This window comes from Lissotriton helveticus, chromosome 9 (assembly GCF_964261635.1).
Source record: "Lissotriton helveticus chromosome 9, aLisHel1.1, whole genome shotgun sequence".
In the NCBI taxonomy this organism is placed as follows: Eukaryota; Metazoa; Chordata; class Amphibia; order Caudata; family Salamandridae; genus Lissotriton; species Lissotriton helveticus.
This window is the reverse complement of record NC_136070.1, coordinates 89,923,142-89,949,713: the sequence shown is the minus strand read 5'-3', so window position 1 is coordinate 89,949,713 and position 26,572 is coordinate 89,923,142. Positions and strand designations below refer to the sequence as shown.

At 44.8% G+C, this 26,572-nt stretch overlaps 1 protein-coding gene across 11 annotated transcripts in view; it reads right to left on the bottom strand.

Annotated features, from left to right (window-relative positions):
• Positions 1-26,572, bottom strand: part of GPHN (gephyrin) — a 1,934,090-nt gene that overhangs the window by 549,290 nt on the left and 1,358,228 nt on the right. For all 11 annotated transcript variants that reach the window (XM_078659537.1, XM_078659532.1, XM_078659529.1 and 8 more), the window contains one exon: positions 2,821-2,955. In XM_078659537.1, coding sequence (XP_078515663.1) covers positions 2,821-2,955 — 135 coding nt within the window. The remainder of the gene's footprint in view (positions 1-2,820; positions 2,956-26,572) is intronic.

Below are 26,572 nucleotides of genomic sequence, written 5' to 3'. Positions count from 1 at the left end.
CAAACTAAATGCTTGAAAAAACATCTCCTAATTAGGACAACTCCAATACCTTCTATAACTTTAAAGGTGCATCCACTGTAAAACCTCAAACAAATCACAAGATGACTGTAGACGTGATTTCCATTTTATCATTACGTTTTAAAAGTATGATCACCAATGGTGAGATGTCCACTCCTTTGAGGTCTTTTATAGTTTGTGTCATCATTACTTACTTGTAAAGGATCCCAACCAACTGCACAATTATCCCCACATCCAAATTACTTTCCAACTCATGTATCTTCTCAATTTGGCAAACAGTACTTCACAGAGAGCTGGAAAGCGCAAAACATTTGGTGCAAGTATTCGCTTGCTGGATATTTTGCTCACCATCAAATACCAAACACTAACAAATCTGGAAACACACATTACAATGTTGCCAAGGGGTGGATGATGCTTACATCTAGTTATTTGTAATTGTCATGATCATATCTAGCATAGATCTTGAAAAGAGAAAGTAAACAGTTAAGAATAGTGTTTTTTTCAGCTGGTGAGTACAATTAATCAGCCAAGCTGCCTGTTAGATTATTTTGTTATTTTTTTAAGAAACCACAGTCAACATGTGTTTCGTCCCATTGCAGCATGCAGGCCTGGGGCTTTTTCAGGCCTATACCTACGTCTGAAGTAGTTTTTAATGTAATTAATCTGAAGGTCTTGCAATTCTTTCTTGTCCAAACTCAGGATTTTTGTGTCTTTGTTCAGGAAACCACAGCCAACATGTGTTTCGTCCCCTAGCTAAGACTTTTCAGACTGCATTGACAGAGGACATTAGTAGATCGATACAGACTACATTACGGACAAACTCCACCAGAATGAATAACGAGAACATTCTTATTCATTTAATTAAAAACTACCACAGACTTAACAATAGGCCTTGAAAAAGCCTCAAGGTCTGATCTCCGCAATGGGGTTGAAACACATGTTGACTGTGGTTTCCTGAACAAAGAAACAATATTGGAAGAATCCATAAAGCAACATGTCTATTTAATTGTACTCACATGCAAAAATTACAGTTATTCTTATCTGCATTTTCTCTCTCTTCTAGATCTATGCTAGGTATAATCATGGAAATTATAAATAACTAGGCGTAAGCATCTCCCACCCTTTTAATTCCTTAACATGTGGTGAGTGGGCATACCCAGATGGGGGTGCTGGGGCACACACCAATAACCTCACACGCACCTAAAATACAGCTTTATATGGATCCATCTGAACCAATCAGGTGTACTGTCAAGAGTAGAGAGAAAGGAAGTAATTTATCAAGTACGAGAGTTCATGATGAAGAAAGTTATTTTCTGTTATAATCAGGCAGCTGAAGTTTTAACATTGTAGCCTTTTTTCAAATTATCAAAATACCAGCAAAATCACAATACGCTTTCACACATTGCTCTGCAGGATTGCTGACTCAGCAACAATGGCTATTGAACGGAAATGTAGAGGACGACAGCTCTACTCAGGTGTGATATCGTCAGTGGCAGGGATAACCAGCTTCGACACAATTAGACCTTACTGACAGCTCCCTCGCAGACCTCAGCCATGATCAATAAGCCCTTCAATGCCCATCACAGCAATCCAAGCAGCAGTACTACCTGGAATTGTCAGTAAATGAAATTGGAGAGTTTCAGTTTCTATTTCCACTCTCTTTTATATCTCTTTCATGGGTCTTTTACTAAATTTGGGAACTATAACGTTATTATGTGAATACATTCAGATTGTTTTGACTGAAATATGTAGAGCTGTAGTGCACAAAAAATGTATGCTGTCCAATAAGTGGTAATTTGCTCGTCAACAGAAAACAATTATTCTAGGACTATTTTAGGCCTGGACAATTTTGATTTTGTGTTACAAGAAAATAATACATTTTGTATTAAATAAACACCGACTACAAGTTAAAAGATGAGAAGGTTTTTGAATGAAAGGACTGGGCACATGATTTCCTATGATTAGATGCCATTTTGTCACCATACTGAAAGTCTGTTGATAAAATACTAAAATGAATCGATATGCCAGTGCCACAGCTGAGTCAGTGTCTGAATTCTTTATGAAAGTTTGGCTTCACCAGGCCTTAAAGCCAATCCAGAGCTGGTTTCAACCAATCATTCGGCCCAACACCAATCACACTGAAATGTCATCTTCTGTCCGAACCCTGCCAGGAAAGAACTCTGCAGGACAGTCCCAAAGGTTGGCATTAAAACTTTCTAGGTTTCAAATCATTGCTTTCGAATATCGGGCAGCCACTTTAAAAATTAATCAATGTTCAATCGTGACCTTTTTTTATTTTAAGTATATTCTAATCAGGAATGGTAGATTGAGATTTCAGAGAGGACTCATTCACACCCCTCTGTGAATCCCATAACACAGAAGGTTTCACTCCTGAGTCTGTGTCCTTCTCTGTGACCTTGCGTGCTTCTTTCTGCAAGGCAAGCTCAAAGGGCTGAATGTTCTCTCCTCGCTGATTGACACCTCAATGGATGATACAGGACAGGCTCGCGCCAAAGCAATAAACCTCCCTGAGAGCGGCTAATGGGCTGCAATGAGGACACCGTGTAGGAGCAGCAATCTTTACAAGAGATCAGTGGTCTCCTACCACTGGTCCAAGGAAGCTAATATGCGCAGCGATGTGTGGGACTGAACTGAGTGATCTCACGTCCATTCATCATGAGTAACAGTAATTATGAAAGGGCGGCCTCGGCGCACGTGAGAGGCACCCTTCTACAGCTCCTATCCGTCACTGCCTGATTAAACGCCACGCGCCGCGGAGGCAGGAAGGAAGAGGCTACTCACTTTTGGCGTCGGGCAGGAAGCGGTGGAGAGGCGCGAGGTGGCCTGTGCGCGCGGAGACTCCGACGGGGTGGTGCTGAGGGAGGCGGTGTCTCGTGGCAGCACCTGCACGCCGCGGGAAATGATGGAGTCCGGGATCTGCAACAGAAAACACGATGACCACCATTAACAGGGCGAGCGGGGGGACGCTGGGAGGGCGCGCGTCTATGCATCTGTGTCTGCTCCCCCACCTAGCCCACCTTGGTCATGATTGGCTTTCTGGGCTCGGCGATGACGGCTGCTCTGAAAGGCATCGCTGGGAACAGCATCAGCCGCTCGGAGAGCCTTTGGGCTGCAGGGCAATTATTCAGCCGCACGCTATCGCTCAAGAGTGTAAAGTTGATTTACCCCCCTCCTCTCTCCGTGGCTAGATTGCACTCCCATGATCAGAAGCGCGCGCGGGGTGGGGGCTGGGTGGGTACAGAACGTGTTTATTACTCTCAATAGCTGTGACCCCAACAACCCTGCATGCGAGCATCAGCAACAATAATTTTGCCGTCAATATATACATTATTAATTAAAATCTTCATTTGCTTCTCCTCTCAGTGATGCTGCGGCGGGGTGACAGGGTACGGCAGCAGTGTTTGTGCACGTGGGCCAGGCTCCTCCCCCTTTCAGAAAGCCACCCCATTGGTTCTCCCCTGCTGCCTCCCTGCAGTTTCCTCCCCGGGACCTGGACTACGGTTCAGACCGCAGCACAGACGCGGTGGTCCGCAGTACTGGGATCTCTGGTCTGGGGGGAAACAAGATGTCACTGCTAGCTTTTAGATGGCAATGCTGCGGTGTCTTTCTTTTTGTATTCGGTGGCTAACGGTTTTAATAATGGCATGCATTATACATTGTTGTTACTTTAACATAAATAAGTCTCCCTGTCTTCTGCTTCTTTTACTGATTTTTACAGATAAATACAGACAGAAAACATTTATTTTCTTGATTGTATGTATTTTTAAATGTGGATAAAAACGGAAATTGGAAAACAAAAAGAAAAACACAACAAAAAAACGGAAATTGGGTTGTTTTTTGAAGTAATTCTAAACACTGTCTGACAGGCCAATAGCTGTGTGGATTGATAGATAAGGGGGTTAAAAAAGAAATGAACATTAGTAAAGAGGCTTTAATAGCAGTAGATATGCACAGGGTTGATACTGAAAATCACAATTTCATATAAGTGAATTAATTTGTCTTCTGCAGGTGTTTACAGCATTGAAACCTTGTAGGCATTCAACCATGAGTGCATATTTACTGGTTAAATAAATGTGGAAATATACTAATTTCAGCTTCATATTTCCATAAAACCCAAAATAAATACGGATAAATGCAGATAAAATTAGCAACAATTAAATATGGATAAATACAGACGGAAATGTCAAAAAAAGAAATACCATAAAACCAGAAGCCCTAAACAAAGTAAACGCTTTACTGTCTGGAGTTCTCAATAGTCCTATAATGTATCTCTACTCTGAGCCTTACATAGTACTTTATATATGAAAATATCAAATTCTTCCGCTCTTTACCCTCTTCTAAACAAATACTGGGGCACTTAATCTATTATTTCATTGTTCTTTTAATGTGTCTCTCTACCTCATGGTCATTATCTACTCCCTTGCTCTTCCCTTGTTTCTCTCTTCCCAGCTTGTCTCTGTACTTCATCTCTCTCCCGCTCCCCTCTTTCCACTCTTACTCTAAAATTGCTTCTCCCATCCATTTCCCCTTACCTTAATCTGCTATTTCTTTTCTACCTTTATTGTACCCTCCCCCAATTTTTCCAAAGGTCCTTGCTTCTTTACCAAATTGTATCATTATTCTGTTTTAAACTCTTCTGTGTCCAATATGATGTAAAGCGCTCTGATACTCTTGGGTCCAACCAGCGCTATATAAAACCCTTTAAATAAATAAATAAATAAATAAATTGTTTCATCAATATTTGTAATTTTCTTTTAAGTTTTGCTTACCCTTGAACACGATTCTACAGACTGCATTAGGCTCTCCCTCCCCCACTCATGAACACCGTCCTATCCCAATATAACATTTTCCCTCTCTGTGCACTAGGCTCCATTTTCTTCTTTTTGTTTTAATATGTGCATTGACCATGTTAATTTCCAATATTTTTCCCCACGTTAACTTCTGATGGTGCGCTTTACTCCTCAGTGCATCTGCAGGATATATTTCTATAATGTGCTTCTTTGTTATTATGTTGGTGTCACCTTGACTGTTTTGCTTGAAAATCAATAAATACATTTAAGAGAAGTTTTAAAGTGTTGCTGCCTGAATGAAGGCAGGCAGTAATGAGTGGATGGTATAACAATGAAAGCCCACAAGCGCTGACAAATGTAGACAAGGATATGAGCAAAGCTTTTAAACTCTGTCGATAAAATACCCATCTGAAAATGTCAGAAAGGTAGTTGGAATCAATCATAGATTGACATAGGATTTGTAAAAAAAATTCCAGGAAAGTAGAGGAAAATTGATCACATTTTAAGCTACAAACATGACATTTGCTCCACTTCTTCTCTCTCCTCTTCTCAAGCCCTTATGATACCAAGAGGCCGATCGGACAGCTGCCGTGACCCACCCACAAGACTCTCACATGCAGGAATACCCTTTTTTTAAGCCAAACACAAAGCTAGATTTTAAAGTGATAACACTGCTTCTATCACTTTTGATTATATTATATAAGAATGATAACTGGCTTAATCACAGTCATCATATAGATAAAAGGTGACTATAAAACTCTTGGTGGGGTTTAGCAATAGAGTTTAGCATTGCCTCTCTCCTACTGTTAGGTTTAGCACTAGTAAAAAGAAATCTCATTTACACAAGATAAAATTAAGGTAGGCACAGGATTTAACAAGTTGTGTGCATTTCAGCCTCGGAATTAAAGTGCTGACTTAGCTAATGTTAGAACCTGTTCAGAGAGTCTACTAGGCAAAGAGGGGTTACTGGGCCTAAACCACGGTATTCAGGGCTCCAATCTACTATGACACTACAAGCTGGGCCAAGTTTATCACTACTAAACTGGACACTCAGGGTAGAGAGGGCGAGCAGACCAAGGAATATCAGCGAGGTTGAGAGGGGATGAGTGAAGGCTGAGAGCTCAAGCAATCAAACTACAGGCAGAATAAGCAAATGTCCTGCCCAGTGCTTTTTTTTTATTGTTAAGAAGACAGAAGTAATGTAATCACACCAAAACATAACAGTATGTAAGACGTACTAGCACTACTGTGATAGATGGTACATGGTTTAAGGGGTTCACTAAACAGAAACAAAGTCCTTCACATAAGCACAGGTGTAGGTTCAATTTTGCAAAGTGAGGCAGCTTTCCTGTAATCGGTGTCGCGCAGGTCAGTCTGTAATCCTTTACTAGGCAGTTCTTGTTTCCAGGCATGCAAGCATTTTTAGTGCAGAACATGATATTTGTAACAGTTAACACATGTAACAAGTATTACTAGATTACTCCATACAGGCTAAATACCATATTACCCTACATCTACGCAGCTACTCCATTATAGTGCAATTTTTATAGGATTAGAACAAAGAGGTCATGAATGGAATGGGCATGCAGGCGCTGTGGACACAGAGATTGACACTTTCCATGAACCAGTAGAAGTGATTTCTCCAAGGAATGCCAAAAATTCAATGAATTTTGACAATTCACTACTTTCACCAGCTCAAACGTGATTTCCTTACAGGGAAGGGCTAAATATTAGGTCGACATGGAGTCAGATATGTAGCACCACCTGTTGGCCATGGGAATCCGGTCTCTCTATATCTGCTAGTTTTCTGTCTGGCTGAGTACGTGTTAGATCTGTCTTCATGAGTAGTCTGTGGGAATGAGGTTCTCAGTTTTGGTCCATGTAAATGAGTTCCTGCAGGTATGTTTATCAGTGTGCATAAGTGACTGCATGTCTGTTCGATCCTTATAAATGTATACATAAAGGTTTTGCTGTCTGAATGAATGTCTCTAGGTCAGTCTGCATGGGTAGCTCTGAAACAGGTGGTCTGTATGGATGGGTTGCTATATGTTTATTAGTCCGAATGTGTGAGTATCTGGATGCCTAGTGGTTTATACGCACGGGCAAATCTAGACCCAGAGCAATACATTTTATAGTAGTTGTACAATCATTTTATTGGCAACTATATGATCACTCCAGTGGCAGCTGTCTATTTTTTTGCGAAAACAGCAGAGAAGAACATAAGTTACTTACCTGTAAACTGTGGTTCTCCAGTATTGGTGTCTTTCATAGATTCACATGCTTGAATATTCCCCGTCGTCGAAGTGGGAGTCCCACGGAACATAGAATAGCAGTAATATATACATATATACATGAAAATTACCATAATTACATATATACATACATATAATGCAGTAGAAAAAATATATAAAGTTGAAAAGTACCATAGAACAGAATAGGCCCATAGAAAGCCTAAGGGAGAACTCACTTTAGTAACATATCAGTGTCATTATGTATTGGTCCACATTCTAGCCAATCAGGCTGAAGCTCCCTCTAGAACCTTCTCCTCAGAAGCCCAAGACCTCAGATTTTCGTAGCACCAAGTAACCAAAGTGCCTGAGGAGAAGGGAGCCTCTGAGGGGAGGAAGGGAGGGTCGCATGTGAATCTATGAAAGACACCAATACTGGAGAACCCCAGTTTACAGATAAGTAACTTATGTTCTTCTCCAGTATTAGGGGTGTCTTTCATAGATTCACATGCTTGAATAAGAGTAGAAAGCAGTAAATCATCATATAAGTCATAAAGGTAATATAAAACTCCAAGCATACAATCTGATATAATTTAAAATGCAATATATCAAAATTTAAGAAAAAAATACCTTTATGACTGGAGGCGGGTAGCAACAGAGGCTCACCTTATTGGAAAAGATTTCGCAGCACCACTTGTCCCACTGCCGCATCCGCGGCGTCAGTTGACTGTAGACAATAGTGCTTCGTAAAAGTATGGCTGCTCGACCACGTAGCAGCTCTGCAAATGTGTTGTAGAGGTACCCCCACAAAGAGGGCAGTAGAAGTTGACACAGCTCTAGTTGAATGAGCTCGTACTGGAGCAGGAAGGGGCTTGCCAGCCCGTTGGTGACAAAAAGTAATGGTAGAAGAAATCCACCTAGTAATAGTCTGTTTGGTAACAGATTGTCCTTTGCAGATCGGGCCATAGGCCACGAATAGTTGGTCTGATTTCCTGAATGGTGTAGTACGTTGAATGTAAAACTTAAGACAGAGTTTCACATCCAATGAATGCAATGAACATTCAGCAGGAGTTTGTGGATCAGGAAAGAAAGTCTTTAGAATGACCGGTTCATTGAGATGAAAATCACTTGGAACCTTCGGGATGAATTTTGGATTAGTACGGTGCGTAACTGCCTCATTGGAGAACTGGAGAAAAGGAGGCTGAATCGTGAATGCCTGGATGTCACTAACACCCCTAGATGATGTTAAGGCGAGCAGCAGAGCAACTTTCCACGTGAGGAATTTTAAGCTTGCTGAGTGAATGGGCTCGAAAGGAGGCAGGAGGAGTTGAGACAAAACCAGATTTAAGCGCCAAGCAGGTGGAGGGCGACGAATGGGTGGAAACATCCGGAAGAGGCCTTTGAAAAACTGTTGGATGACTCTAGAGGAATACAGTGACGTGGAACCATCATGACGGAAACGGGAAAGTGCTGCCAGAAACACCTTAAGAGTGAAGTGAGAAAGTCCTGACTTTGCAAGGGATAGGAAAAAAGGCAGGATCTGTTCCGGTTTTGGGTCATTGGATCCAAGGCTTTGGTGTGGCACCAAACACAGAAACGCTTCCACTTCAGCTGATAGGTTTTAATGGTGGATGGAGCGCGAGCGTGCGCCAACACTTCCCTGCAATCTGCGTTGATGGTTAGACGTGAAAATTCATTGTATTCAGGTTCTAGGCATGGAGCTGGAGATATGCCGGATCTGGGTGGCAAATCTGCCCTCGCTTCATCGTGAGGAGGTGAGGCAGAGGATGAAGCGATATTGGCTCTTTCTGGGAAAACAACAGAAGGTCCGAGAACCATGGGCGCCGCGTCCACTTGGGTGCGATCAAGATGACATGACAGGGTTGAAGCCTCATCCTGTGCAACAGGCGCGGAATCAGAGGAATCGGAGGGAAAGCGTATATGAATTCGTTCGACCAGTTGATCGAAAATGCATTTCCGCTCGACTCTCTGTGGGGATGACGACTTGCAAAGCGTTGGCATTTCCTGTTTGTGGCAGTCGCAAAGAGATCCATCTGCGGCTGGCCCCACTGGCAGAAAATGAACTTGAGAGTTGGTTGGTTGAGTTCCCACTCGTGATTGTCCGAGAGAGATCTGCTGAGTGAGTCCGACAGAACATTGGAAACACCCGGCACATGGATGGCTGTAAGATGAACTTGATGATGAATCGCCCAGTCCCATATCTCCTGTGCTTGTTGGGAAAGCAGAAGGGACCTCGTGCCGCCCTGCTTGTTGAGGTAGTGCATGCTGGGGGTGTTGTCTGTTCTCACCAGCAGAGATTGGCCCTGCACTAACCTCTGGAACGATTTCAGGGCAAGGAAGATCGCAGGAAGCTCTAGGCGGTTTATATGCCAGGTGCGCTGGATTGCGGTCCACTTTCCTTTTACCGACATTCCTTCGAGGTGTGCTCCCCAACCCTCTAGGGACGCATCGGTTGTGAGCGTCAGAGTCGGAGTCGCGTCTTGAAAAGACCGACCGATGGAAATGTTCGGAGGGTGAGACCACCATTTCAGTGCCACCTGAATGCGGGGCGTGAGAAGGATCCGGTCGTTGAACGATCCTGAAATCTGTTTCCACTGCTTGTCTAGTTCCTCTTGAACGACCCACATATGTAGCCTGCAGTTGGGGATCAACTGAATGCACGAGGAAGCCATGCCCAGGAATTATTTCAACATCCGGACTGAAACGTACAGCTTTGACTGTAGGAATCGTACAAACTTGAGCATGCGGTCCTGTCTTTCCTGGGAGACAAAAACTTTTGCCAGCCGAGAATCTAGCGAGGCTCCTAGAAAATCTCGTCGTTGAGACGAGTGAAAGTGTGACTTCTGGCAATTGATGGAAAGGCCCAAGTTTTGAAAAAGAGAGAGACAAACCTGAGTGTGCTGATTTGCCAGCTGGAAGGTTGGGGCCTTTATAAGACAGTCGTCCAGGTATGGATAAAACTGAATGCCTTGCAGGCGCAGAAAAGCAGCTACCGGGGCCATGATCTTGGTAAAGACCCTCGGTGCTGAGCGGAGGCCGAACGGCAGAACTCTGAATTGAAAGTGCAGGTGTCTGACTGTAAAACTGAGGTACTTTCTGTGCCTGGGGTGAATCGGCACATGAAAGTACGCGTCCTGGAGGTCAATCGTGGAGAAGAACTCTCCGGGATTGAGATAATTCAATATTTGGAGCAAGGTCAACATTTGAAAAGTTTTCGACGAGATGAATTTGTTCAGAGCCCGCAAGTCCAAAATGGGGCGCCACTCTCCCGACTTCTTCTGGACTAAAAAGAAGCCGGAGTAAAAACCCTTGCCTCGCTGGCCTTGCGGTACCACCTCAATAGCACCTTTTCTGATCATTAATTTGACTTGAGCCAATAGTTCCTTGAAATGGGGAGGGGGGAACCAGAAGGAGGGCGATTGGGAGGAAATGTTGTAAATTCCAGGGTATGTCCTTTGGAAATCACATCTAGGACCCATTGATCGGAGGTGATGTTTGACCAATTCAAGATGTAGTTGGAGATTCGTCCTCCAATTTTTACAGTCGGTGGAAGGTTGACGCTGGGACTGTCACTGTTTCTTTGCATTTGAACAACCTCTGTAGGTGGTTTTCCTTTGGTATGGTCTGGAGGAGGTTTGTCGATTTTGGGACTGGTAAGTATTCCTTTGACGGTTTTCAGTGTAAGAGCGATATTGGTTTGATCCACGAAAAGTGGAAGAATTGCCGCCTCTACCACGTGCCCCTCGAAATGGCCATTTTCTATACTGGAGGGTTGCCAAAGCCTTGGCCGTATCAGTATCCTTTTTGATTGATTCAAGGACATCGTCGACATGTTTGCCGAAGAGCGAATCACCGTCATATGGTAGATCGAGTACTCTAGCCTGAACCTCCGGGCGAAATGCTGTAGATTTTAACCAACCTTGACGCCTCAAAACTGCAGCTCCAGCCAATTGCCTGAATCCCGTAGAGGAGATATCAAGGGCGCAGTCAATGATCTCTGAAGAGATCTTTTCCCCCTCCTGAATGATGGCTTGTGCTTCCGCACGGATGGCATCTGGAAATTGTGGAATGAATGCTGCAATTTCGGACCACATTTGGCGGTCATACCGTCCAAGAATAGCCAAGGAATTAGCCGCCCTTACAGTCGTGGCTGCCATGGTGGTAAACTTTTTCCCTATGGAGTCCAGCTTGCGGCCTTCCTGATCAGGGGGAGATGTGAGAGGTGTGGCAGGATTGCGGGACCTTTTTTGAGCTGCCTGAGTAATGACGGAATCTGCCTTAGGCTGTGACACTAGGCATGCCGGAGAATTTGGTGGCGCTTTATACTTTTTATCCAACCTTGGTAAGACAGCAGGGATCGAATTTGGTCGCTCCATCAATTTGAGGCCTTCCTCCCAGATATGGTCGATGATCGGAATAGTGTGGGCTTGCCGTTGAGGTAAGTCCTTGAATTCGTATAGAAAACAATCAGTCTGTTGGACTTCTAAAGTGAGGTGAAACCTCTTCGGAGCGCGGACCATTAAGTTATGGAAACTGCCAATATCCACAGGAGGCGAAGCTTAAGGCGACGTTGGTGGGGTCGAAGGTGTAATAGCCCTGTAGTCGTCCCACTCTTGAAGGCCGTTGTCATCATCATCATTTTGATCTGTGTTGTGAGGGTCTTGATCCTCATTATCCGTATCCTGCTGGGTACGCACTGGTGACCTGGGTTGAACTGGTGCAGGAATTTGAGGCTGTGGAGGAGGTTGCGGCACTGGAGAAACAGGCCTAGACGGTGGGAATCTGCGATTATAATCATCCAGCATGTGCTCCAGATTCATTACCAAAGACAGTGGTATCTGTGTCGTTTGTTCTGCCATAGGTGCCTCTGAAGTGTCCACCGGAAATAGATCTGTCCCATCTTCGACGTTCTCTTCCTCCTCTTCATCATAATCTTGGCACTTGATGTTTAGCTCGGATGGGCTAGACGCTTGGCCAAAGACATTGTCCACCTCTGAACCATCATTGGAGTCCTCCTCCGCAGACTGAAATAGTTGTTCAGGAAGAGTAGAACCACTCTTTACTGGACTCAACTGTATAAGAGGCACCTTTTTATATGTTAAAGCAGTGACCACTGTGAAGGTGGTAGCTGTGGCTAAAGGATGGTGCAACGTCGACGAGCCCGTCGACGTAGTGGTGGAAGATCCAAAAACCGGCTGGGAATCCGTCACTGTAGACGGAGTTGATTTTACCTTCGTCGACGAAGATTTTTTCGCCGTCGACGGGGGTAGAGCCTTGCCCGTCCATGAAGATGATCCAGTCGACGAAGATTTGGTCGTCGACGGTCGACAACTGTCGACGAAGTCGTCGATGGTGCAGTAGTCGTCGACGAAGTTGTCGTCGACGATGAGGGTCCCGTCGACGGACGGCGGCCCGTCGATGATGCTGTGATCTTGGTCGACGACGAGGAGTGCGTCGTCGGATGACGCGTCGACGGTGGCTTCTTCGTTGACGGTGTTGATTTGGCAGTCGTCGACGAAATCTTTAAGATAGAGGTAATGGGTCTCACCTCATGGGTCGTGGTCGACGCGGTGGACGTCGTCAACGTAGTTCTCGAAGACATTGAACATGTCGTCGTCGACGTGGAGACAGCATCCATGGATTTAGTCGTCGTCGATGTCGTCGACGGACGCGTCGACGAGCCAGTGCCCGTTTTAGAGGATGATGGCATGGCTTTGGACAGTGACGCCAGAGAGCCAGGTCCCGTAGGCGTTATAGGAGACAAATCCTGTGGGGAGACATCCATAGAGACTTCCACGAGTCTACTGTTCTTGAAAAAAGGAGAAGGCATCTCCGTCTCCGACCCACGCTTCTGAGAGGTCTTAGACTGGAAAGAAGAGACACTCTCAACCTCCGAGAGCACCGTGTCAGTTGTCTTCAACTTCTGTAGCCACAGAAGGAGACGGGCCTCTCTGTCCCTTAAAGTTTTAGGTGGAAAAGTACGGCAGTACTTACAGTTCTTCACTTCATGGTCCGGGTAGAGACAGTAAATACATTTACTGTGAGGATCCTCATGAAAGAGATGTAGTTTTCCACAAGATGGACAAGGCTTGAACAAAGATTTCCTTGAGGAAGACATCTGAGAAGAAAAACAGCTATGTTTGAAGAAAAAACTGAGCAGAGCTCAGGGAGACTCCCTTCACACGACGTGCGGTAGAAAATCTGAGGTCTTGGGCTTCTGAGGAGAAGGTTCTAGAGGGAGCTACAGCCTGATTGGCTAGAATGTGGACCAATACATAATGACACTGATATGTTACTAAAGTGAGTTCTCCCTTAGGCGTTCTATGGGCCTATTCTGTTCTATGGTACTTTTCAACTTTATATATTTTTTCTACTGCATTATATGTATGTATATATGTAATTATGGTAATTTTCATGTATATATGTATATATTACTGCTATTCTATGTTCCGTGGGACTTCGACGACGGGGAATATTCAAGCATGTGAATCTATGAAAGACACCAATACTGGAGAACCACAGTTTACAGGTAAGTAACTTATGTTCTTCTCTGCTGTTTTCGCAAAAAAATAGACAGCTGCCACTGGAGTGATCATATAGTTGCCAATAAAATGATTGTACAACTACTATAAAATGTATTGCTCTGGGTCTAGATTTGCCCGTGCGTATAAACCACTAGGCATCCAGATACTCACACATTCGGACTAATAAACATATAGCAACCCATCCATACAGACCACCTGTTTCAGAGCTACCCATGCAGACTGACCTAGAGACATTCATTCAGACAGCAAAACCTTTATGTATACATTTATAAGGATCGAACAGACATGCAGTCACTTATGCACACTGATAAACATACCTGCAGGAACTCATTACATGGACCAAAACTGAGAACCTCATTCCCACAGACTACTCATGAAGACAGATCAGATATATTTTTTCTACTGCATTATATGTATGTATATATGTAATTATGGTAATTTTCATGTATATATGTATATATTACTGCTATTCTATGTACCGTGGGACTCCCACTTCGACAACGGGAAATATTCAAGCATGTGAATCTATGAAAGACACCCCTAATACTGGAGAAGTCATGATCACAGAAATTGTTTAAACACTATGGGCCTGATTCACAAACTGCTCTTTGTGGTATGTGTAGTAGTGCTACAAAATGTAACACAAAGTGTTATTCATAAAATGCACTTTTGTAGTAACTTGCATTTTTGCAGCAAGTGTCTACCTCCATTATTTTCTTTGGGAAGGTGTTGCAGTACCAGTGGTTGGCCAATTATAGTGCTGAACTTACTACAAAAGTGTAAGTTACTTAAAAAGTGCAGTCTGTAAATACCAAAAAGTAGTGATCTTACTCACAAGTGTAAACTTACTCAAAAGTGTAAGTTACCTTTTTGAATTAGACCCTTTGACAGCAGAAGCATTGCAGAAGCATTTCAACCAACCCACCAATAAAGTGAAAAATGAAAATCTGTGCAAACACAGTGATTGCTTCTGCATTGCAAGATGTACTGAACATGATTTATTATTTTTCCTTCCACTATCCACATGCCTGATTTTGGGCATGTCGTCAGATTGGCAGCTCTCCATCTCTCCTTTGCTCTCCACTATAGGGCTACAAGGCACCCCTATGATGAATATACAAGGGCACAGAGTATACAGTCAGGCTGATCTGCTTTAGATGCCTAATTTGAAGCAAGTGCAAGATAGGCCATTTGATAGAATGAGGAGATATGTGATGCAGTATGTTGTAGAGAGGCAATTCCAGCCTCAGAGCTTGCTGGCTTTGAGTCTCATTGGCTGGTCCGGAGAGCCACTAGAAATCAGTTCAAAGATGTATAAAAAACCTAAAATAGAGAGCTGCATATCAGTCATTGCTGGGGCACAATGAGTACCAGTGTGCGCACGTGTGACATGGTCCAACCAACATGGTGAAGAGGCATCAACTTTAAAAATCCAGGAATTGGCTCCATGTGAAACCCACCAAAGGCCAAAATTGGAAAGGGCAACATTCCCGCCTTTGGACCTTACATGCTGGATCGCCTCGTAGGGCTCCTGTAGAGGCACCAAAATCAACCTCCACGAAGGAATGAAGGCCGTCGCCGATTGGATGAGGAACAGCCGACTGAAGCTGAACTCAGACAAGACGGAGGTCCTCATCCTCGGATCCCCCCCTCGGCCTGGGACGACTACGGGTGCCGACTGCACTGGAAACAGCCCCAACACCCACCAAACACGCACGCAACCTAGGGGTCATCCTCGACTCCACCCTCTCCATGATGAAGCAGGTCAACGCTGTCTCTTCCTCCTGCTTCAACACCCTCAGCATGCTCCGCAGGATCTACAAGTGGATCCCCACCGAAACGAGAAGGCCGGTCACCCAGGCCCTCGTCAGCAGCAGACTGGACTACGGAAACGCCCTCTACGCAGGAGCCTCGGCCAAACTCCTGAAACTGCTCCAACGCATCCAGAACGTCTCCGCACGCCTGATCCTTGACACCCCTCGCTGTAGCCACATCACACCCCACCTGTGAGACCTGTACTGGCACCCCCGTCAACCAGAGGATAACCTTCAAGCTCCTTAACCACGCACACAAGGCACTCCACAACACCAGACCAGCGTACCTCAACAGCCGACTCAGCTTCTACACCCCCACCTGCCAGCTCCGCTCCACAGACCGCGCACTCGCCTCTGTCCCCCCCATCCATAGAGTGACCGCCGGCGGCAGATCATTCTCCCACCTCGCCGCCAAGACATGGAACACCCGCCCCATCCGCTTACGGCAGACCCAAGACTTACTGACCTTCAGAAGACTTCTCAAGACCTGGCTCTTCGAACAGTAGCAGCACTCCCCCCCCCCCCACCCCCCAGCGCCTTGAGACCCTCACGGGTAGGTGGTGCGCTTTACAAATGCAATGATTGATTGATTGATTGATTGATTGAGAGGCCATTCATGCTCCTTCTTGTTGAACAACATAACATTGCCTTCTTTTGTTCAGTTTCTTTGGATTATAAAGATAATGCAATTATACTGTGTCAATGGTGCTTCTCTACCTTAATATTTCAATGCTATTTTCCTTTTCTAACTACCTGTATTTGTTCAGCTTTAACCTGATAGGCATTCAGGGACCAGGGGGAGCACAAGCTCCTGCAGTGCAGAGGGGGCCCTAACCCCTTCAGGAGCCCCGTTATCACTTCAGGGTGCCCCCATTCAGGCCAAGGTCTATGAATTTCTATGACATATGGGAGACTCAAGGACCCCTCTTTACATTCAGCAGGTGGGCCACATCATTTTGCGTTACGCCATTGAAAGGGACCGACATCTTTGAGGCGATTTTGTCTCGTGACTACATTGTTCAACTTGGAATCCGGACTCGCCGCAAATTATTGTCCAGTTCCTCCAAGCTTGAAAAGAAACTCCGCACTCGCGGGGGCGTTTGAATAAAGTTTTATTTCAATCAACCCGCAATAGCAACAAACGCGTTTCGGCGATATGCCTTCTTCCGTGTTAGTGAACACATTGGAAGAGGCCATTTTTAAAGAGGTTTCATTGACAGTGCTTTCAAAACAAAAGAGGGACAACAGCCATGTCCTTAGGCTGTGTGCCATCTTAGTAGTTCACAAGTTAATTATAAAATAATATATTCTTTTACACAGTTGAAATACCAGGATGCAATTGATTATTTTGCATTATCCATGACACCAGCGGACAATTAATTCATATATTTACATATTTACAAATAGTTGACAATCTCATGTTGTTTGCCGTGGATCGGCTTTACTTCGCTGTCGCGCATACGATGTATTTTGCCAACAGTTATACATTGGCAGTAGCACAGTGCCTTGAACATGGTTCTCTTCTCCACTGGCAGCCAGTGTAAGGTGGACAGGGCTTTCTTCGAGTCAGCTCTCCTTGGAAGGCCGAGAACCAGACGTGCCACCTTAAAAGACCCCACTACTGCCAAAAACAACCAACACAACGGACTACACGCCATCTCCAACTGGATGAAATCAAGCCGCCTCAAGCTAAACACCGATAAAACAGAGATCGTCATCTTCGGCTCCAACCCCTCAGCATGGAACGACTCCTGGTGGCCCAACTCCCTAGGCACTGCACCCTCACCCACCACCCACGCTCGCAACCTGGGCTTCATCTTGGACTCCACTCTCAGCATGACTCAGCAGGTCAACGCAATCTCCTCCTCCTGCTACAACATTCTCCACAAGATCTTCAAGTGGATCCCCGTCGAGACCAGGAAAACCATCACCCACGCGCTGGTCAGCAGCCGATTGGATTACGGCAATGCCCTGTATGCAGGAACAACGGCCAAGCTACAAACCAAGCTACAACGTATCCAGAATGCATCCGCCCCCCTCATCCTTGACGTCCCACGCCGCAACCACATCTCCCCCCACCTCAGAGACCTACACTGGCTACCCATACCGAAAAGGATCACCTTCAAGCTCCTGACCCACGCACAGAAGGCTCTCTACAACACCAGGTCCAGTCTACCTCAACAACAGACTTTCTTTTCACTCTCCCACACGCCATCTCCGCTCCGCCAACCATGCTCACACCTTGCCGCCAAAACCTGGAACTCTCTACCACTCCAGCTACGCCAGACCCAGGACCTCCTAACTTTCAGGAAACGCCTGATAACATGGCTTTTCTACCAGTAGCATCCCCTCTCCCCAGTGCCTTGAGACCCTAACGGGTGAATAGTGCGCTTTATAAGAATATTGATTGATTGATAATGCCAGCAGGTTTTTAGCCTATTCGTGTGTAATAAAATAAGCCAATATACGGTGATGAAAAAAGTGAATGTAACACTACACATGACAACCACAAGATGGCGGCTTACTTGTGGCGATTCACGGCAAGAACAATGCTAAGCAGAATGCCCTTAACTCGAGAAATAGATCAGATGTAGGGTCTCATAATTAATGAAATGTATAACTGTTGGCAAAATACATTGTATGCTGATTGATTGAAATAAAACTTTATTCAAACGCCCCCGCAAATGCGGAGTTTCTTTTCAAACTTGGAGGAACTGGAGCGAATATATATATTCTCCATTTCATATTGCAATTCTTAACTCCTTATAATGTTTGCATTGGATTTAAGTATCACATTGTTTTTTCAAATGATTTGTATTGTTTCAAGCTACCGACTTAATATCAACTTTAAATGACATGGATTAATACTTATGCTTTATGTTTGTTGCAGTCACAATTGTATCTTTTTTTATCTGCATCAACAGTCTTCCCTTATTGGTATAGTACCATTTAAACATTGATCATAGCTTAGATGTTGCTATATTGCATAATACAGTTTTTCATCTCTTTTTTTCTTGATTACTATTCCACAGTCCTTTGGATACTTCTTTTCAAACTCATAAATGTACATAAAGTTCTTCATCATTGTTGAGGCCTAACGGGACCTTAGTTCTGAGTCTTATAATGTAGAGGGATTCTAGTTGTAGTAGCTTCTTTATCCTGTCTCACCCTCTTTTGTTTTGCGGGATCGTATCCAATCCAAAGAATTGCATCATTCTCCAGCCATTGTTTTTAAATTGAGCCATATGTGTGGATTTGGCATAGTTCATATCTTTGTTTTACGGCTCTTATGTGTTCTAGAATCCTCTTCTTTAGCATATACTGCCAATATACTGTAATCCACAATAACATTGAATTACATAGACCACTAATTTGGTATTGCATGTAATCTTATGTTTGATTTGAATGATGTTGCCTTCTTTGTCAGTTATATTTTTGACTTTCATGCCAATTTTACATGCCTTAGAGTTATTACATTTTGTAAATCCTTGTTGTTGTTCCTCTAACCAATTCCTTTCAGGCTTGTCTTGTAAATGGTTATGTACCAATATGTCCTTTAAAATTTTTGTCTTTCTGTACCTCAACAGTGGTCATAAACCAAAAGTGGAGCCTATATCGGTGTCCCGAGATATCAGATGCCAATATTTTTAAATTACTTTGACAATTCTCGTGCTTTTTTTGCTGTATGTCAAAATCAATCTCGGAGCACATTGTTTTTCAGGTATAGAGATTTGTTTCTCTTTTTCTGTACATGTGATCAAAGTTTCTGTTCGTGTTTACTTTTGAATTTTTTGTAAATTATTTTTTAAATCCCATTGTCTATATCATCTCATTTTCAATCTTGACATACTTTCCAGAATATTCTCTCATTTGTATCTGTCTTTGGAGCAGTTTTGACGCATCCACATAGATTCCCCATATGGGATGCTTCTTAACAGTGACTTGGGGTGAAAACTTGTTCCTTTCAGGATACTATTCGTGGCAGTTTTCTTCCCAAAAAAGGTTGAATGTATCTGTCCTTTGTTGATATATATGCATTTATCAAGACAATTAGTATTGGTTTGGCTTTTGGAGCATGTGTAGAGCAGTCCTATTTCGTTTTTATTTAATTTGTTGATGTACTCCATAAAATCGTCTTTCTTGCCATTCCAAATTATAAATAAATCGTCTATATACCGAATCAAAAGGATTATCTTTTCCAATACTTCTTGATTTTCCATCCCCATGCTATTTCCTTCTTCCACCAGTCCATTTTTCAGCTCAGTTTGTCAGGCATCTATAACTTCTTGTTCCCCGGTTGCATGGTTCTCCCTCCTCCCCGCAACTCCAGCCAGTCCCACGCAGCCTCTGGCGACGTGAACAAATGTGCACAATCACCATCAATTTAGCGGGGTAAAGGAGCTTCATTGCTCTGAGTTTCTGTTTCATCCCTCCGAATGACGCTCTTTGTTGTTGAACCAGGCATGTGTAGTTCGGGAAAATACAGATCACATGATTTTCGTAAGTGGGGTCTCCCACTTGACGGGCCGCCTTCAGGATCCAGTCGCTGTCCCTATAATTGAGGACTTTAGCGATGAGAGTTCTGGAGGGGCACCAGCGGGAGGTCTTGGAACCAGTGCCCGGTGTGCCCTCTCAATTACAAATATTGCAGATAGCTCCACTGTAGGGAAGGCGTCTTTGATCCATTGCTCCAGGAAGAGTTCTGGGGCTCTACCTTCGGCTCCCTCCAGAAACCCCACAAATCTGAGGTTTCTCCTTCGCGACCGTCCCTCAGCATCCTCTGCCCTGCGTTCCAGGGCAACTGATTTGACAGCTAAATCTGTAAGGGCTGTTTTTAATGTGGAAACCTTGCTTTCCAGTTTGGTGACATTCTATTCCGTGGCTATGGACCTTTCTGCCACCGTATGGAAATCGACTTGCAGTAGTCCAATATCCAGGTACATTGCGTCTATTTTGGCCTGAACGCTGTGCTCGAGGACTCTATGGCCACTAGGATTTGGGCTCGTGGGGCCTGGCTTCACACTTTGGATTCTCCAGGGGTGCCTCTCAGATGGAATCTAGTTTTGAGGTGACCCCCTGTGCTGTGTATTGGTCCACTTTCATTTGTTGTGCCCCTTTTTGTGGTCTATCCTTTCCCATGTTTATCGTGCCTGTGTAACTGGGTGGGCACAGGCCCTTGATGTGTATCACTGTGGGGCACCTCAGGCCGCAGGGCCCCCTATGGCAGTGGATCAGGCTCCGTATCTCTGATAAGCGTCTCTAGTAGATATATACTTGGTATATTGTATAGGCTTCACAATATGCACCGCACACTACTTGGCAGCTCTCTCTGTTGGCAGGGGAGGTACGTGAGGCCATGTTTTTGGTATGGCTTTTATATAAAGTTTAAGTGCCCAGGGGTGCAGCACCTCAGGTAACGGGCATTAGGGGGCTTTTTATATCCAGCCGGCGGTGGTCGTAGGCTATTAGTCGTCTGTGTTTTAGCCTCACAGAGACCTCAATGTTTTCTTAAAGTGTACCGCATGGTGGTAGGATCCCCTTTCCAGTCTGCTGTTCATCAGGTAGGCAGTAGCGTCATGGGACCTTGTTTGCATTGATTGGCAAAGGGGGGCATATTGAAAGCACACTCAGTATCCTGCCTGTGTCCTAGTCCTCCCTTTGCTAGGCCCAAAGACTGGACGACGTGGCCAAGCCCAAATGCCACTGCCCAGCACTCTCTCACCCCCAGGGATTTGCCTGTCAAGTTGGGGGCGAGTGCCACCCACCATGCTCAGTACCCCACAGGGCCCAACCCTCCCCAACACCGTATCCCATTCTCTTGCTTTGCTCTCCAGGGAGGTCAAATTCTGATATGGAAGGTGGCCCTGATAAGCCACAAGTCTTTGTTGGCGTCCCATGGTGCCTGCCAGTTCCCATCTCCAGCAAGGCTCCGACACTCTCACCTCTTGTTCTGGGGCCACATTGCTGCATCTCTTGTAACCTCCTTCCAGTGTGCGGTGTCCTCTCCACAAGGGACAGGGGCATCTTTCCCCAAGCCAGGCCTCCTCCTCGCTGCACCCTAGAGCGGTCTCTACTTCAGTGGGACTCGCTAGGTGGCGATTGGGCGACCCCTTATTTCCGGCAGGGAATGGACTAGAGTGCTTGACTCCACCTGCAGTGCTATGTTCCCAGGAGACTATGCACCTGACCCAGCCTTCGTTCCCAGATTTCGTCGAGGACTGCCTTCCCGGGCGTTGTCTCCTGAGTCTCGCTTGTCGTGATATCTCTTTTTTGCTCCTTTTTTTCTCCAATGGGTTGTATCCGTTTTTATTTCCGGGCGCTCATGCCGGCATGCAGTGGCTGAGCATGTAGGGGAATTTAAAGCATAGTTAGATGGGCGGACCGCGGAGCTCCTTAAGCTGCATCCGTTCTAGTCCCCATCTTGGCCACACTTCCATTAAAAAACAATCTTTACAAACTAATTGAAACACTTGAGTTGAAAGGTCATTATATGCTTATGACCCAAAACCAAAAAGAATTGTGTTACCTAGTTAAGTTCATCTATGCAGCCAAATCCCCTCTCCATTATACTGCACAGGATATCACAAATTACATCATCTGAGGTTTCACACATTCACAAACTAGACATTCACAATTATATTTCTTGACAAGTAAAATGCTCAACTATGTCTGCTAGTTGCTGACAATGGTACTGCAGCCTCAAAGTTCCTTTTAACAAGCTTAATAATGTCTAAAGGTTGTGAGCGTCACTGCAACAGCTTTTACTAGAATCTCTATGCTGCCACCTAAAGGTTCACAGTGGTACTGGAGTCTTATGACTGCATTTATCCTGTATGGCTATTTTTATTGTAACTACATGCTTTTTCTATTCACATATTCCGTACAGATGTTTACAGTCGTATTTACTATATATGGCACGGAAACGGTGATGGGAGGAATGCTTGAAAATTATCTCCCCACCAACAATCAAAGGGGGTAACATTCCAGCGCATCTTTTTTCCACCCTCTGTGCCTCAGAGGCCCACCTTATGCAAAACAGTACTGACCACGCTTCTCATGTGAGCAGTCTTTACCCAGAGCAATTGCAGGTGGTTTAGATTTGCAGGGATTCGTTTTATTACCTTTTTTATGTTTGATCCAACACCTTAACTGGCCAAAGGTTTGCCATACTTCGTCACTGTGCCACAGGAATCAAGCTATACCGCACTAGAAATTCCTGACGAGGCATAACTAGGCTGAAACTGGTTTGGGGTTTCTTGTGTTTCCTTCTGGAGGGGCCCTCGCCGGGCAGCTCAGAATCGACTGTCCCCTTTGAGTCGTACGGTCAGTACTGATCTGCATAATGCAAGCCTCTGTCTACAGTGGCACAGTGGGGGAAAAATGATGGCTTGGAATGTTACATTCCCCCCATTACCTTTTGTGTGTTTCACAGTGGTACTAGAGCCATACATATAATTCTGAAGCCTGCAAATCTATTAATGTATTGCAAATATATCTCACAGTTTGACACATCTGTGTAAATCCTCTATGAGACATCTACATATTGACATGAGTTCTAAAATTTTACTCATGCCTATTATAACTGTCGCCATATGTATTACAGGTGAGATAAAACGCAGCAGCATTCCTTTTTTATGTTCTGTAAAATATGTTGCAAAACCAGCAATGTCATTGATGATTTCCTTTGTTATAGCTGGGAGACACCATTTGGTCTGAATTTACATGTTTAACATAGTATTCGACTCATTGCACTCCAGCTAAAGTTCAGAGTAGAATTTAATCACATTTGGAAAAACAGATGACGAAGAGTGGCCTCTGTGTGTATGTTAAACATGGTGTTGTTTTGGGCTGCCATTTGAGCACGAGAGCCAGAGCCTACTGGAATTATGCAATTGTGCAGCTGTGGCGTTTTCACATAATTAAGCATTTGCCGCATTTGACACACGATTCATCATCTGCTGCATAATTTGCGGATTCTAACAAAAACGCTTTCTTACAGCTTAAACGGATCAAGTTACAAAAAACATTGCAACACGTGCTGCCGCGCAGTGGAGGGTGCTTTGCAAAGGTTAATTTTTCATTATTCTTTTGCTTATTGCTGCATTTCGGTGTTAAACTGGTACTGTTAAACCCAGTACTTTAAATGGGCAGGTACCATCAGGTACTCAGTACCTGGACTTCTTTAATTTGAAAGGGTTCGTACCAGCACTTCTCAGCAGCAAACATCCAGGGCCGACCTTTAGCATGGGCGAGCTGGGCCCAGGGAGTCAATATTCTGAGGGGCGCATGGAGCTGTGTGCATTAAGGTTATGCCAACAGTGCCCTTCTGATCTTGCTCCAGCCTTGTCCCTGCCTGTTCGTTTCTGTTTGATTTGCCAGTTTAAAGTGGTTTAAGTCCTTCATTAGCATACAACGGGCGATGTTTTTAAAACCCTTTTAGCCCCCTTCCTTCACCCTCTGACCCCTGCTGACACATATCAACAAAACCATCATGTGCGTGAGACAGCTAAGCTATTGGTGATTTAGGTGAGCTGGGGGAGGTCCAGGCATGTTTGTGTTCAGGGCCCTGTCTCTGCTCAGCCAGGGACTGACAAGGGACCCTGAGCTGCCTCATTTAATTCACTAGCATCAGCAAGAGGAACAATAGTTACTTACCTGTAAACAGGTGGTTCTCCAGTATTGGTGTCTTTCATAGATTCACATGCCTGAATCATTCCCCGTCGTCGGAGTGGGAGTCCCACGGTATCTATAAAAGCAATAAATGCCATAAAACCTATAGCAAATATCAGAGATACTAAACCAGGAAGTAAAGTAGCACCAGCTACAGTAGAAAAAACTTCCATATTAGTGACTATCCTAGTCGTTATGTATTAGTCCAAACTGCGGCCAATCAGGCGACAGCACCCACCAGAATGTCCTCCCCAGAGGCTCAGGCTCTCAGATTTTCTCGCACGGGAGTGAAACCCCAAAAATGCCTGAGTGAGTCTCTGGGGGGAGGCGGGCGGGTTGCATGTGAATCTATGAAAGACACCAATACTGGAGAACCACCTGTTTACAGGTAAGTAACTATTGTTCTTCTCCAGTATTAGGGGTGTCTTTCATAGATTCACATGCCTGAATCAGAATAGTAAGCAGTACTCCTAACATAAGGCTCGTAGACGTCAGAGTATCAAATGCATATATATATACATATATATATATAACAGAATACCAGTTATACAAGAAGCATCGAATCTGAAAGAACGTCTAAAGAGCATATAGAAGGAGGATGAAACAGAGGCTCACCTTATTTGAAAAGATTACGCAGCACTGCTCTTCCAACCGAAGCATCTGCGTCGTCTGCTGAATCTAGACAGTAGTGTCTAGTAAAGGTGTGTCTGCTAGACCATGTAGCAGCTCTGCAGATCTGTCGAAGAGGCACACCAGCAAAAAGGGCAGTGGAAGAGCTAACCGCCCTTGTAGAATGTGCTCTTGGTAAGGCCTGTAAGGGTCTACCGGCCTGCTGATGATAAAGTCCAATCGTAGAGGAGACCCATCTAGCAATGGTCTGTTTTGAAACTGCACAGCCCCGGCGTTGCCGCCCATAAGCCACGAACAGTTGGTCTGTCTTGCGGATGGCAGAAGTTCTGGAGAGATAAAATTTAAGACATCTTCTAATGTCTAATGAATGTAGTGCTCTTTCAGCCGTAGACTGTGGGGCTGGAAAGAATGTCTTGAGGACAACCGGCTCATTCAAATGGAAATCCAGAGGCACTTTAGGCATGTACGTTGGATTAGTACGCAGTACCACTGAGTCCGAGGTGAATTGGATGAAAGGTGCTTTAGATGTAAATGCTTGAATATCGCTTACCCTTCTAGCAGATGTTAAGGCTAGTAACAACGACACTTTCCATGTCAGAAATTTCAGGTCCACCTTATGGATCGGCTCAAAAGGGTGACGCATGAGCTGAGTTAGTACTACGTTCAGATGCCATGCCGGAGGAGGTTTCCGGACAGGCGGAAACATACGAAATAATTCCTTGAAAAATTGTTGTATAATCCTTACGGAGAACAAAGAGTTTGATCCATCTTGACGAAATCTAGAAATGGCAGCTAGGAAGACTTTAAGGGTAGAATGCGCCAAACCCAATCTGGCCAAATGCAAAAAGAAAGGAAGGATTTGCTCCGGTTTCGCACGAATGGGATGTAGATCATTAGATTGGCACCATGCACAGAAACGTTTCCACTTAAGTTTGTAGGTTTTGATCGTGGATGGAGCTCTGGCTTTCGCCAGCACCTCCTGGCAATCTTGTGGAATGTTCAGGTGTGCAAATTCCATGTGCTGAGGAGCCAAGCTGACAATTTCAGCGAGTTCGGGTCTGGATGGTATACCCTGCCCTGCTGGGTGGAGAGAAGATTCGGAATACGTGGAAGTTGGATAGGGTTGCATTCCGAGAGAAGGAGTAGCTCGGTGAACCAGTATTGCCTGGGCCATCGTGGAGCGATCAGTATCAATCGGCATGGCTGCTTCTTCATCTTCCTGATGACTTTCGGGATCAGAGGTATCGGTGGAAAAGCGTATGCGAATATTTGATTCCAATTCAGCGAAAGGGCATCCCCGCACGAGTCCTTGTGGGGAACCCAGCTTGCAAAGTACGGGCATTTCCGGTTCTGGTATGTCGCAAACAAGTCCAAATCCGGATGCCCCCATATCTGAAAGATGCGACATAGAGATGGTAGATGTAGTTCCCACTCGTGAGTGCAGCCCCCGGACCTGCTGAGAGAGTCCGCCAACACATTTGCGATTCCCGGAACATGGACCGCTGACAGATGGATATTGTGATTCAGGGCCCAACTCCAGATCTCTTGTGCTTGTTGCGACAACCGGGCTGATTTTGTGCCGCCCTGCTTGTTCAGATAATGCATGCAGGTGGTGTTGTCTGTCTGTATTAAAACTGTGGCACCTTGTAGAGTCGCTTGAAAGGACTTCAGGGCTAAAAATATGGCGTGCAACTCTAGCCTGTTTATGTGCCATCTCATTTGGATCTGGTTCCATTTCCCGCTGACCGCCATGCCTTGGAGGTGTGCACCCCAGCCTGTCATTGATGCGTCGGTCGTTACTATGAACCTGGGCACTTCCGTGAGGAAGGAGCATC